The sequence below is a fragment of the Cinclus cinclus genome, chromosome 8, assembly GCF_963662255.1.
Source record: "Cinclus cinclus chromosome 8, bCinCin1.1, whole genome shotgun sequence".
Lineage (NCBI taxonomy): Eukaryota > Metazoa > Chordata > Aves > Passeriformes > Cinclidae > Cinclus > Cinclus cinclus.
The window spans coordinates 25,570,841-25,585,318 of record NC_085053.1 but is presented as its reverse complement, the minus strand read 5'-3'; the positions used below and the strand labels follow the sequence as shown (position 1 = coordinate 25,585,318).

Below are 14,478 nucleotides of genomic sequence, written 5' to 3'. Positions count from 1 at the left end.
TGTGTGTGCAGTAACGTGGGATTTGTGTGCACTGTCCCAGGATGAAGCCCTGCTCAAGAATGCCCTGTTCTGCTTGCTGAATGTTCATATATTCCTAGAAATAGAGAATTTTGTGTGATGATATTAGAGCAGATGTTGGTTTCATGGTTATTATCAGATGTTTCTGAGGGATTTGCCAAATTGGTGTAATTTGTAAAATTGCCATTTTAATAAGCAAGTCATGTCTAAGGGAATAGGAGTGAGCTTGTCCTGTACAGGCCTCAATTTTCAAAGTCGGGAAAGAACCTCACTGGACACTTCACAGCACATTTGTTTTCCTGTTAAATTTTGGCTAGTACCAAACATCTCAAATCTGATTCAGCTGATTATATTCCAGTCAGAATATAAAAGAGTAATAATAATTTTTTTATCCTCATGAGATCCCCTTGGGGTGTCTTGGATTGTCACAAAAGCAGGACAGTATTAACCTTTGGTATTCTGACCATCCATTTTTGTCTTTCAAGCTGCTTTATTTTACTCTTAAACCCTCTACACTGTCTTCACCTGTCCTTATTTTGAGGTTATTTCCAGCCATTTAGCCAGAAGAACATCTGATAAACTTCCTAACTCTTTCCTGGTTTGAAGGAAAACTGAGGAGACCACAGGTATGAGTAGCAACCTTAATGCACGTACATGAAATTAAAGACAAACAGTGCAGAGTGTGCATACCTTTGTACATAAACTGTTTCTCTCTGTAAATTGGGGGTCATCATTAATTCTATTTCCAGATAATTAAACCACTTGGAAGGAATATATGAATCTCAGGAAATACATTCTAAATCACCAAATACATTTTTGAACCAACTATTACTTGTCAGCAGGGGCTTGGGCATCTTGTTGCTGGGTTATAATTAACTAATACTATGCAAATACTGCTGCAGAGAATGGAAAATGACTGATTTGTGTTTGAGGGCAGCATGTGACAAAGACAGCCAGCACATGCAAATATTAATTTGCAGGAGTGTGTGAGATGGCTCCTTAGCTCCATTAGTGATTTGAACAATATCAGGAATTACTATTCCTTCTGCAGCCTCCATCTAGATGGGCTTTTTGGTATCAATCACCATAGCAACAACCAGTGGTGGGAGTGAGGCTGCAATTCCGCTGCATTATTCCCTCCATGGGAGGCCTGTCATTTTTTTTTCAGAGCAATGAGCTTCAAGGTCATCTTAATTTACCTCCATCTCTTTTGCTGTCCTTCCTGGAGGGCAGCTTTCCATGGGAAACTTGTCCTTCCAGGCACGAATCTGTGCTTTAAAGACTGGCATTTGACAGAAGATCTGTATGAAATATTCAGGTGTTTAGTAAGCAATTGACTGCAGGCAAAATAAATAATTTAGACAGAATTAAACCTGAAAATAAATACTAGTTAAGCAAAACTAACATGCTGACAGTGCTGGTAACTGGGAGTTCCTACATAATCTACCCTGTCTGCACTCTGTGACCTCCTTATCCATGGCCCAGCTCAGAGATTGGTCCCTCTGGGCTGGGGGAGCTGGGCTTGCACTTGGGACAGAAAACCTGGGCAGATGGAGCTTGGAAATTCCACCCCTCAGCCCTGCAGAACTCAAATCCTAATTCTCAGAGCTTGGGAGGGTTTCTCAAGTCCAGCAGCCTCTCCTGCCAACGTTGAAGCAGCCATGAATCAACAGCAGGTCTTTCCCTCCCTGATGCAAATGTTGGTATGCACAAATTATCCTTCTGCTTTAGAAGATCAATTATCAGATTTAAAAAAAAAACAAACATAAGTTTTCAGACACTTTTTTTTAAGTTGCTTTGGGGACAATATCAGAAAAATACAGTGTAATAATTCATCTTACTGTCTTGTCATCAGCATCAGCAGATAATTGCTGCTGTCCACTTTGCCACAAATTTTGCCAAATAATTATAATTCTTTAAGCCATTCATGTAATTTCAAGTGGAAATAGCTCTTTTGCTGGAGAGGTGAATTAAATACCTGAGTCTTACTGAAAAGCTATAAAATCTTTAATTAGAGATTAGCAATGACAGCAGTTATAGTCCATTGTACATAATTCCCAGCTCCTGGTAATGATGGACATACCATTTATTTTTTCCAGATTTTATCCAGATTTGAGGATCCATACTTGGTATAGCTGCCCACTGTAGAAATGTTATGTACAAATATATATTTTTTGAAATTACACTTTTTAATGAGCATCCTGTATTTTTAAAGAATTCTGCATCATGAGAGAATTCTACTTTTTTTTTCTAAAAGCACTTAAAAAGCATGTGGCAGAATTATCTGAATTTTTTGGTGCCATGCCTGAGCTAAGATTGTCCCTGCTGCACCAGACTCTCACTAAAGCCTCTGGTTAAATCCTGACTCTGGGCAAAAGAGAACCAGCCAGCACTGAAACACTGACTCCAATCTCTCTGATCTTCTGTTATTTTATTATTTTTAACTTCCTCTATCCCAAGGCTACTTCTGCTGCACTCTCCTCAAGAGAAGTGACAAGAGTGCAGCTGCAGGCTGTGAGGCAAAAACTGTGACAGTTGTGCTCTACAGATTGGCACATAGCACAGGGCAAAAATTAATGCAGAATCCCTCTGTTATATTTTGTCTACGGGCAAAATTACATCTACATAATCATTTATGTGTGATATTTTACTTCCTAAAACTGTGAAGAACCTTTACACATTACAGTGCTCTACAATAAACTTATGTTATAGTTATGCTTTGAAGGCTGTTGATTAAACACCTTGCAACAAACATTTCCAACATTTCTGTTGGGATCACTCATGTTTGAGGTAGGTTTTGAACCTTGGAGTACAACATTTATTAATTTCTTCTGCGCTAAAGAAAGCAAATTATTATTTGATTCCTTGGTCTTGAGTGAATCATCCTACAATAGGACAAGTAGCACATTTGGAGAATGCAAACAAATTGCTCAAGTCAAAAAATACCCCAGTGATCATTTCATTACTATTGACACGTTTTCTACTGAAATGCTCTGGAGGCAACGAAATACTGTGGTGATGGGACTGCGGGGTACCCCGACAGATTTATGGAAAGGGATGTGAATAACCAGTCCCTGGGGCCCTCCTGCCCCATGCCCATCTCTGCAGGTGCTGTGTAAGATAATTGCAGTGCTCGATTTCCTGGGCTCTTGGCTGCGGTGCCGCACGACCCCGGCAGCAGCGGCGACTCCGCTCCCGGGGCTGGGAGCTGCAGCCTTGGCCTGACCCTGCCATACCCAGGGATTTCAGCTCTCCGGGAGGATGAGGGAAGGGTGAGGGCTCTTGGGGTGCTCTCTGCCCTCCCATGGCAGCAGCAGAACACACGGGAGGGGAGGATGGAGCTCTGCTGGAGCAGAGGTGTGATCCAGAGGGAGCTGCTTGATCCCTCTTTAAGGGCTGTGGGGTGGAGAGGGGAGCACAGCCAAACTGCTGGGCTTGTTCATGGAGAGAGAGCTTGTGTCTCTAGTGCTGGCATCACACTGAACTTAATTTTTTAAAAGAAATAAAATAATCATGATCATGCAATTTTTCTAGCTGCCAGTTCTTATGCTTCACTAAGAAAGTCCTCATGAGAGGTTACAAAAGCTGAACTGCTTCTACTTTCTGGCTGTGATTATCAGTAATTTTATATCTGTACTGAGATTTGTAGGTGCGAAGGAGGAGCTTTTATATAAACATCCATTGTCTGTATCCCACTCCTATGTTTATCAGTCACTAATTTGCCAGTGCAGCAGATTTCTGAAGGGAAATATGGACAAACAGGAGGAGGGGTGGAGGTGGGACCAGGAAAACAAGGAAGGGGAAAATAGGGGCTCATTTCAGTTGGTGGAAAGGAAATTTATGCACATGTGGAACGTGCAAATCATTACAATCTTGCCCAAACATTAGGGATCAAAGAGCTATGCAAGATTTTGCTCTCTGATCTGTTTTTGAGATTCATCAAAATAATGTCAGAAAAGCAATTTCTTCTTCTCAGCCTTTATCTGTTACAGAAGCTGTACATAGCTATAGAAATAGTCCTGTTTTCCCACTACCATTTTAAAATAGATTGGTAAGTTTGTAACTGTTACCTTGAATCTCCACTTTCTGGAGAAATGTTCCATAGGCAGTTCCATATAATGGCTCCTCTGAAGACAGTGTTAAGTTATATAGCTGTGTACTGATCAGTAGGGTTAATAGATTCCTAGTTATGGGGCAAGGATAGAAAAATCTGCTGAATGGAAATAAAGAGCAGAATTTGAGTGATATTCAGAGCATTTTAATGGTCTCAATTTTGCCATGCAAAAGAGGAAGGTTTTAGATGCTATTCTATCAGACTGTGCTTGTATTTCAGGTCTTTATGAGAAGGATTCATCTCCTAGTATTAGTTGTCTGATCTCAGTTCCTTCTGCTCAGAGAGGAGAAACTCTGGCTGTTCCAAGGGCCAGGTGCCTGTTGAGGGCAGCTTACTGTCTAAAATACCAAGTGCAGAAGGAGCCCGAGCAGCTCCTTTGGTGCCTCTCTCTGAGTTGAGTTCAGTGATTGGTGTCAAGTCAGGCAGCTGAGATTCTCTTGAACATTTCTCCCTGCTGGAGGGAGCCTGGGTCCTGGCCAGGGCATGGTGGCATTGCAGCAAGGAAGACAGTCCTCTTTCTCTTCTAATTAGGTGGATTGCTGTGCTCTAACAGCTGGAAAACCTGGGACTAAATGGCACCAGAGCACAGGGCAGGAGGGGAGAGGTGTATATGTGTGTGTGTGTTTGTATGTGTGTCTGTATATATTCATGTCCTGATGAGAGGCTGCTTAGGTTAACAGACAGAGCCCAGCAAGTTTGCCAGACAGAATGTAATTAGGAATTTGTGCAAGTGGACATGTTCTTAATTGCTGGATAAATACAGCTTTAGTCCCAGGTATAAATCAGACATAATATTGCAGTAGAATCCCACTGGGTTCCTGTCACTGGCTAAAATCTGAGCTATGACGGGTCCTTTAGAGGGATTCTGCTGCTTTCCAGGTACAATTGCCATTGCAGTGATTGGTACCATCTAAACTGTGTGGTCTAATGTAGGGGCTCTGCAGATATGGCATAAGTAGTTCTACTTCTGAAGACAAAAAGATTCCCAAGTGCAATTAAAAAAAAAAGCTTATTTCAATTTGTACTCATTTATAGTTATTGTACTTGTAATTTATCAAAGCTATAACTTCCCTGTAGAGGGCTGAAACTGCAGAAGAATAATTGTTTTGTAAGTAACTACCTCAAAGTACTTACGGAGAATTTCTTCCGTGGTTTGGGCTCCCCCACACCTTGATGGACTAAAGTGACTGCGAACTGCACTTGGTTGGAGTACCTGAAAGTTTAATTTGAGCAGGCATCTCTGGTTCAGCTGTCCATTAGGCTTGCAGAGGAGAGTGCTCCAGTCAGCTTCTATCTGACAAGCGCCTCATTTGTATGTTAATGTTGAGTTGTGATTTCCAGGGAAAGCATTCAGCGTGTTGTAAAGGGCCTTACTGGCAGATTGCAGCTAAATTGATGCTCGACTCACTAAATATTTACCCTACACATCCCACTTAATATGTCCAAAACCAGGCATACTGTGAAATCCTGAAACCTGATTCTGTGCTTATGAAAGTCGGGAAGCCTGGTAATGTCAGCGTGGAGCCAAGCAGAGCCCCGGCACTGCCAGCACAGCCCCAGCCTCTCCCTGCAACCTCCTGCCCATTCCCATTCCGGGCTGCTGCTCCACCCGGGGCTCATCTGGCTGCTCCTCAGTGCCAGGGCAGCGCTGTCCCTGCTTCTCCCAGCGCAGTTGGCACAGCCCTGCTGCCCCTCCTTCTCCAGGGCTGCCCGGGGTCCCCGGAGGATGCATCCTGAGGCACAGCTGAGCACTGTGGCCTCACTGGCTCCTTGCCACGTAGTAACCACTGGGAGAAATGTTTTGGGGTAGAAAGGCTGTGGTGATGTCTCTGTGCCTTTGCCCTCAGACATCCCTAATGTGCTAAAGCTGAGGCAGTGGTGAGGGCTGGGTTGGAGACCTCCCAGCTTACCTGTCTGTTTATTCCCCAGCCTGTTCTCCCAACGAGTTTCAGTGCAGTAACAAGTCGTGCATCTCCATCATCTTTGTGTGTGACGGCGACAACGACTGCGGGGATGGCAGCGATGAAAGGAAGTGCTCCCCTCTGACCTGCAACCCCAACGAGTTCCAGTGCAACAACAGCATGTGCATCCCGGAGCTGTGGGTGTGTGACAACCAGCCCGACTGCGAGGACCAGTCGGACGAGTCCATGGAGAAGTGTGGCTACGACACCAAGGCCCTCAACACGTGCGCGGCCCACGAGTTCCAGTGCAGGAATGGCGAATGCATCCACCTCAACTGGAAGTGTGACGGGGACGAGGACTGCAAGGACAAGTCTGATGAGCAGGACTGCCGTGAGTGTCTGCAGGGTCCAGGGCTCTCTGGGCTGGGGAGGAAGGGCCAGGAGGCTGCTGTGGGCTGTGTTTGAAGGCGAGGCTTTGATGTCTGAGCGGCAGCTGAGCCAGACAAGGAGCGCTTGTGTCCCACGCGACAAGGCTGGGTGCCCAGCCCAGCAGGGTCAGGTATATTCCACACTCCTTTTGTGCTTTTTCCTTGAGAATCCGTGGAGGAGGTGTAAGAGTTGTTGGGTGGTATTGTGCCTCAGAAGAGATTTGTTTCACTAGAAAGACAAGGAGTGAAAAATGGGAAAAATGTTCAAAGCCCTCAGGCTGCATGGTGGGGTCACAGCCTGGAGGTTAGAAGCTGCTATGCTAAAGGGAATATATGATCAGTGGAAAAAAATAATTCATTTTTTGCCTCTGAAGTTGGAGTATACTGAACAAAGCAGTCAAGAGAAGTACCTATGAAGAATCCAGTTTGAAATGCATTTTGAGCTTGGCTTATAAGGCACAGAGCTAATAAATAATGGATTTCTTTTCAGCTGGCTTTATGCAGTTAACATGCTGGTGTTGGTATGTGTGGTATTTTGAACGTTTCATCCATTTTTGGCCATTAAACTGTTCAAGCTGGTCACTTACCTGAGGAGGGAGAGAGAAGAAAACAAGAGCAAAATGTTTTGCTAGAATATTCATAATGACAAGATTGAAATTAAATATTTACATAGCTGTTTATATTTAGCAGCTCTGACATTGGGCCATCTCTGGGGAGGAAGGCAGCAACCAGCTGCAAACCCAGGGATTTTTGTAAGGTATCTAAGAAAATTTATCACTTTTGCCAGCAGCATGTTTTCATACCCATGACAATACTAAGGCTAGGCTGATGAGCAGCTGTGTGGGAGAGCCCTTCAAGGAGCTGGGGGTCAGACTCTTCCAAGCAGAGAAGCAGATATAAATTCAGAGGATTCTTTAACAAGAGGAGGATGTAGTGAATCCTGGACGCCACTGTTTGCACTGCAGGAGAGCAGGGGGATGAGCCACAGGTTACCCTGGAGCTGCTGTGCCTTTAAAATAGCCAAGGACTCTTTGAAGAGAGGCAAGAGCTGAATAGGAAAAGCCAAAAACGTTTTGTTTGGAAGAGAGCAGCTTTGGCTGTTGGGTACAAGGCTCTGGTTGTTGGTCAGCCTCTCCCAAGGAGGGGTGGATTAGGGTAGGCTGTCTTTTCCTTCTTCTCCGAAAAGGTGCCAAAGTTGCTGACAGAGCTCTTGGGCAGCAGGTACCCAGAAAGTATTGCCTGGCTCTGAAGGATCACAGGGACTGTGGAGTCAGGAAACGAAGCTGGTTCCTGCCTCTGTCAGGAAAGCCATGCAGAAGTACAGCTGCTGGAGATGGGCACTGCTGGCTGGGGCATCCTGGGTGGTTTGATGCCTGTTTTCATTCTGAGATCTCCTGTGGGCAGTCCTGTACCTGTATCCCCTCCAAATCAGGAGGCTGCGGCAAGGGCCATGTTACAAACAAAGGTGAAGAACTGGTGTCTGGTACAGGGGACTCCAGCAGAAGTGATCTCTGTCCCAGGGGATGCATTCCCTGCAGTGACAGCAGCCTGAGAGGATGGCTGAGTTTGGACAGCTCAGGAGAGGGAAACAGAGAGAGAGCTCCCTTCTATTGTCAAGTGGAGAAAGAGTGGAGCAGCTCACTGATGATGCTTCCTGACGAAATGCCTCTTAAATCTCAATCCCTGTTCAATTTGAAACATCTTAAGTCCTTTACAGGCCCCATTTATTTTGACATGTTGCTGGGTGAGAGGAGTGGGACTGTGCCCATGTACCTTCCTGAAGCAGAGGTCCCATTGTTTCCCAGCCTCTTTCCTTGGTGTGACAAGCACCAGCCATGTCCAGCTGAACTCAAACTGCTGAGCCATGAGACCTGAAGGAGAACAGCTCCACCAGCCTCCCTGAGCTGCAGAGCAGCCTCAGCCAGCAGCACTTCCAGAGGCACCAGAGGCAGCTCCCAGGGCAGAGGATGCAGCTGGACACCGCTGCAGCACAGCACGGTACTGACAACCAGTGGAGAAAGGGGGAAATGTGGCAGAAGTGACTTGAGAGAATTATGAGTAGTGGAGATTTAGCACAATGAGGGTTTCTTTCCAGAAAGTCTCAGTCCAACACAATGTGCAGTTTGTCTACCTGGGAGAAAGAAGCATGTGAGTTGATTCTGCTGCCTTCAGTCCAGTGGATTGGGAAATGGTGGGATTCAAAGCCCCACTGTTGTAACTACCTCAGTGCTCCTCTGCACAGAGTGCCTGGTTCTGGCTGCATCCCAGTGCCACAGCAGTGTGTGACCCCGTGGCTGTTCACACTGCATGGATGGGATTCTCTGAGGTAGCAACTAGGGGAGGCCTTGCAGCACTGAGTCCTCGTGTAGCTGATGTGTTGGCTGTGTCAGAGCCAAAATTAATGTTGGTTCCCCATCCTAAATGCAGCTGCAGCTGGGGTGCACCTGCCTGCAGTAAGAAAGGGACACTGGGAGCTCTGGAAACTCAGCATTACTGCTCATCTGTTGGACTGAAGGGTTTAGGGACCTTTTTGAATTTTTTCCTCTCCAGAAATTCTCTGTTTGAGATCAGTATCATGGGGCATGCAGAGAGTTACAGGTGTGTGACACAGCTCTGTCCCCTTAGCAACAGGGATGGCACTCTTGGCTGGACTTGATTAAAACTGCAGATCCCACTACATCTTCTCTTGCAAATGGGGATCATATGGGGTTTGTGCAGTATAAACAGAGGGATGGGAGCTAATGCTTTAAAAAAAGTCATGAGGCCATCACCCATCATTTGTTTTAAACATTTTGGATTGGTAAATGACTAGAGCAGAAATGAAGGGTGACAATTGGTGAACAGGTTTTGGCAGCGAGACAGCAAATGAATAGGAGGGAATGAGTCATTTCAGGAAAGCTGTGTGAGAACATTGGGTGGCTGGGGTTTTTTCCATAGCATATATATTCAAATATGTATATATGTATATTTATAAAATGAACATTAGGTTAGATTTATTAGTCTGCAAATCTGGAATGGTTATATTTTAAGATGTCCTTTGCAATTTGCATTAGGGCATCTAGAAGGGAGAATAAATAATGCTTACAAGAAAACAGACCCCTCGAGACCTGACCTCACAATTTCCTGCCTGTCTCCCAATCTATAAAATGGGATTGATGCACTTTGAAAATGTTGGGATTTTCTTCTTTGGGGAGGAAGGGAAAAAAACCAGAAACCACAAGAAATTGAGGGTCAGGTTTGAAGTCTGGAATATACCTGCCGAGTTTGAGTGATGCCGCTTTGTGCCCAGGATTTGTAAATGGAAATGTGTCTCTTTGAGGGTGCCTGTTAATTTGGCAGGGCTTTGGTAATTTGTTTTGTATTTGTATACAAATTGTATACATTGTATACAGGGCTTTGGTAATTTGTATTTGATTTGCAGAGGAGATGGCTGTAAAACTACTGAGATTTCACTGGTTTAAACCTTCCAAATTAGGCACAGCAATTTTCTGAACATCTTGTGCAAATAAACAGCACAGCTCTTCCCTCTTCTTGGGTTATTGCTCTGCCTTGGGAATGGCCTTAATGGGAACCTGCTGTCAGCTCTGCCAGTGGGGCTGAGATGGGTTAGTGTCTCCACTTCAGGATAACATGGAATTGTGAAAAATGCAGAAAAAATAGAATGCCATACATGCATTTTAATGCCTTTGTAATCAGTAAGATCCAGTACTGTATCTGCCTTTTCTAGATGTCTGTTAAGAGGCTCAGGGGCTGTTCCTCAAAGATCTGAACTTCCACAGCTCTGGTGGAGTGAGAAGTGAGCCAGGAAACCCATCCTGGTCTCCAGACTTCTGTCTCTTCTTGAAGCAAAGCTTTGTGCAGTGGAGTACAGCCCCACATCTGTGTTTTGCAGTCTCTGTAGCAACTGAGCTAAGAATTGTGCTGTCATTTTTCTCTCAGTCTTGTGGTGCTTGTGCAGCACTGTCTTTGCAATTTATATAAAATTCTCCTTAATTTAAATTCATTTTAGGATTAGAAACCTTTCTGTTCTTAGCATTTAGCTATAACTGCTTTTTGGAAGAGCTTTGAAAATTACAATTGAAGACAATTATAGGTTTTATAACAGCTGTCTTCCAAATCTGTAGCTGTTGTCATGCAGATTTACTTGATAAACTGGAGACCTGTTTCTGCTCCAGAAAAGACAAAACCCCATTGGCTTTAACTACATGTTGCATTTTTGTTAGGGGTTAATGTTTATAGTAATAAACTGAGGATCATCCTATCCTACCTCCACACATAGAAGTTGCTACAGAAAAGGTGAAGCAAACTGGTTTTCAAGTTAGGGGTGAAGACAAGAAATAATTGTGGCAAAGGAATTTTCAGCAAGGCAGCAGGAAAAGCCTTGCAGTGGCCAAGGTTTAGCTTGGCAGAAGTGAAGGTTTCCTGTGGAGGAGGGTGCTCTGTCCATGGTCAGGGCTTCCCCAGGCAGGTGACTGCACATGCCAGGAATAGTTTAAGCAGAAGTGACTCTGCCTCACTGCAGGACTTCTTGGTGCCACTTCCCGACCTGTGGTGTCTGTGACTCTCCCAGACCATGCCTTTGTTTCTTTCCCTCCTTCGTTTTTCTGCATTTGGTAGAGCAGCAGATCCCACATGCTTAGTTTGGAGCTGCTGTCCCAGATGTCCCACTGAGGTTTCCCATTCCTGTGCCTGGGTTTATTAGCTGAAACATGGCAGCACAGCTGGTTCCGTAACTGTGTTTATTGCTTGGGATTTTTTTCTCATTTTGCAGCTTTTTTATGAATATAGTGCATATGGCTTTCTTCTCCAAGGAGCACTGCTATTTCCAAACTTTCCTCATGTGAATACTGTGTATTTCTAATGACAGGATTTCTCCCTTCCCCCACCAGCCCCCGCAGTTGTGGCTTTTCCTGTCTCTGGTGCCTTTTGCTGGCTGAAGATGCACTAGAACCAAGTCCAGTGAAGCAGTCATGAACCTGGATCCTGCATCCTGCAGGATGCAATCACCAATAATGTTGAGTCTTTGTGCAACTGATACTTTATGGTATTGATGCTGGCTCACTTCATGTCTGCAGCTCTCCTGGGCTATCTGAAAGTAGTTGTTTTTATGTTAGAGCCAGTTTGTCAAATTGTCCAGGGCAGTCTGCAGACAGCTCTCACCTTCCATGTAGTAACACCAGTGCTGGCCTCCCCTCACTGCTCTGAAGCAGTGATTTTCTGTCAGACCACACCAGGATATGATCACATGATGGAAAGGCTGGAATCATGAGCTCTCCAGGGTGTGCTGCCTTAATAGGATTGTATGAATACATCTGATGGCTCCCTCAGAAGGAAGCTGCAAAACATGTCCCAGGAATGAGGAGCCCGTTTTGCCAGGCTGCCTGTACCCTGTGTAAGTACAGGGCTGGTCCCAGCTACGGAGGTCTCTCACTCATTTTAACCTGGGGAGGGAAATACAACTGCTTTTAGCATGGTCAGTGCAAGTGTCTGGTTTATATTTTTCTCCAATTTGCTGTTTATCAGATCTCATTTGAGTCTGTTATAATCTGACGTGGACAAATGAATTTGAGGCATGAAAACTGTGTCGATATTGCTGAGGTGTTTAAGGCTGGAAAGCCCCAAAAACACCACAGTGCAGTGGAGCTCTTCTGCCTTCCAGTGGGCTGTTGGCTCATGGGCATTTGGTAGCCTGATGATTGTGTCTCATTGCTTGGCCTTCATTGCTGCTGTGACCACAATGCTTTGGCAGAGTCACTACAGGTCTCTCGCCTGGGCCTTCGCCTGAACATGTTTTGAAATGTGACAGAAATGTAATTTTTTCTGAAGGAGGGAGAGCTGAGGAGCAGTTGCCTTTGCCTACCCAGTGGCACTGTACACTCCCAGCTAGAAAGCAGCTGGGTGTCACAAGACTGCAGCCCCCAGAGCTGCCCCACTGCTGCGAGTTTTGCTGCTCACTGGGTTCTTTCAGTGTCACCTGAGAAGCTTCACTGCCAGCACTGGGTCTGTTTTGACTGGATGCCCTCATATGGGCTTCGATGCTGTTTTCCCAAGGATGTAGAGGGTGATCTGGGACAGCAGAGGGGCACAGGAGAACAGTGGCTGAGGCAGGTGCTGCCTGTGTTGCTTTGGTGGAAGCAGCCGATTGACATCTGCTGACAGAGGATGCAACCCCAGCAGTGTCAGAGGGACATGGCTGATACGTACCACATAAATTACTTGAGTTCTGTGTGGCTGATGCTTAAATATGTTGTCTTAAAGCTCTGGTAACCTGCCAGCCAGATGAATTTCAGTGTGGTGATGGGACCTGTATCCACGGAGCAAAGCAGTGTGACAAGGTGCACGACTGTCCTGACAACAGTGACGAGGCCGGCTGTGTCCAAGGTGGGTAGAGGTGCTCCTCTTACTCCATGGGGTAAATCTGCCAGGGCTGTGTGCCCTCTGGAAGGGAAAGAGGCCTGTGCTGCTCCTCTGGGCTGTGCCAAGCTGCTTCCTATACAGTTTTAAGCCATTCTGGCAGTGGGATTGTTTGTGGGAGATAATTGCTGACCAGGCAGACTGCGTGACTTGAAAAGTTCTTTGCATGATGCTCAGGCTCAATGTTCATTTGCTTAATCCCATCCCATTTCTGCTAATGACACCCTCCTGAGCTTTATATCAGCCTGTTTGTTGTCACGAGCCTCATCTAACTTAGTTGCTTTCCTCTCTTGCCCAACATGACAGAATCAGCATGTGAAAGTCCCAGCAAGTTTCAGTGTAAGAGTGGAGAGTGCATTGACGGAGGCAAAGTGTGCGATTCACATAGAGACTGCAGGGACTGGTCTGACGAGCCTCTGAAAGAATGTGGTACAGTACTTGCCTTCTACGTGTTGCTCCTGTTGTAACTGCTTCCCCTCTTCTCCATCTGGTGCTCACAGCTTTGAGTGTAACCACATGTAGCTGCTAATGCTATTTCTCACTCTGCTCCTCTTTCCTCCTCTTTCCTTGCCTTTATTCTCTCATCACCCTTCATATGAATATAATTAGTAGCTTAGTCTGATCATCTGTAAGTTTGAACTGCGCCCTTCTCCACTCAGTTTTTATTCTTGGAGGGATGTATGAACTGAGCACGGGACTAGGAATGAGGAATTCCCTCTCTCCCTAAATACCAGTGTCCTCCACAACACAGACCAGTTTATTTAGTCTCATTGCCTAAATTATATTTGAATTCTAAGATGATGGTAACACCATAAACATATAGCATTAGGAACATGCTTTGAATGTTCCCATGTAGAATGGCAGCAACCCCTGAGAGAGGACTTCAGCCATTTCTAGGTTAGTTGGTTTTCACTGTACATGTTGTTGCTGCTTCCCTCAGCAATGACAGCAGGCTGCTCTCTGCAGCATCCTGCCAGCTCTGGGCTGTGGGAAAGCCAGGAGAGTCAGGGCTGTTGGAGCCAGGGGAAAAGAGCCCAGGCCACAGAGCCATGCCCTTCTCCATAGGACAGCCCTCTCTTGCCTTTCCCACCAGACACTGTGGACACCAGCCCTGATCTGCAGCATTACTCAAATACATTTGTTGTTTTCCCCAGTGCAGAGATGTCTCCAACAGGCATCTCTTTCCATGACATCATGGAGCTCAGTGGCTGCCTGTTAAATAACTCCTGTTCAGGAAGAACTGTCAGTCTCTCCCTGTTTTAGACAAGGAAGAGTGTGTACATGCCTAGTGAAAATGTTCCTACCTCATGCTTCCAGTGTGCCCTTGCTTTCTTCCACTAATCCACATCTCCCTGTTTCTCTGAGTGGGTGTTGTAGTTGTCTGTGGAGGTCTCCCAGCAAAACTGGCAGCCTGGTTTGTCATAGGAAACTGGGCAGTGGCACAGCTGGGCTGATGCTCAACCCAGTGGCTGTGGTGCCATGACTGGTGCAGCCCTGGGCTGGCATTGAAGTGTCTGAGTTGGGAAGCAGAGAAGATCCCCCAAGGGAAGGTGTTCTTGAAGGGCACATTGCTGTGGGTTGCTGTGACTGTAATGCCCCCACA

The 14,478-nt window shown here is 45.6% G+C and overlaps 1 protein-coding gene across 1 annotated transcript in view; it reads left to right on the top strand.

Annotated features, from left to right (window-relative positions):
- Positions 1-14,478, top strand: part of LRP8 (LDL receptor related protein 8) — a 167,340-nt gene that overhangs the window by 139,372 nt on the left and 13,490 nt on the right. Inside the window, exons 5-7 of the mRNA XM_062497017.1 lie at positions 6,062-6,424; positions 12,720-12,842; positions 13,182-13,304. Coding sequence (XP_062353001.1) covers positions 6,062-6,424; positions 12,720-12,842; positions 13,182-13,304 — 609 coding nt within the window. The remainder of the gene's footprint in view (positions 1-6,061; positions 6,425-12,719; positions 12,843-13,181; positions 13,305-14,478) is intronic.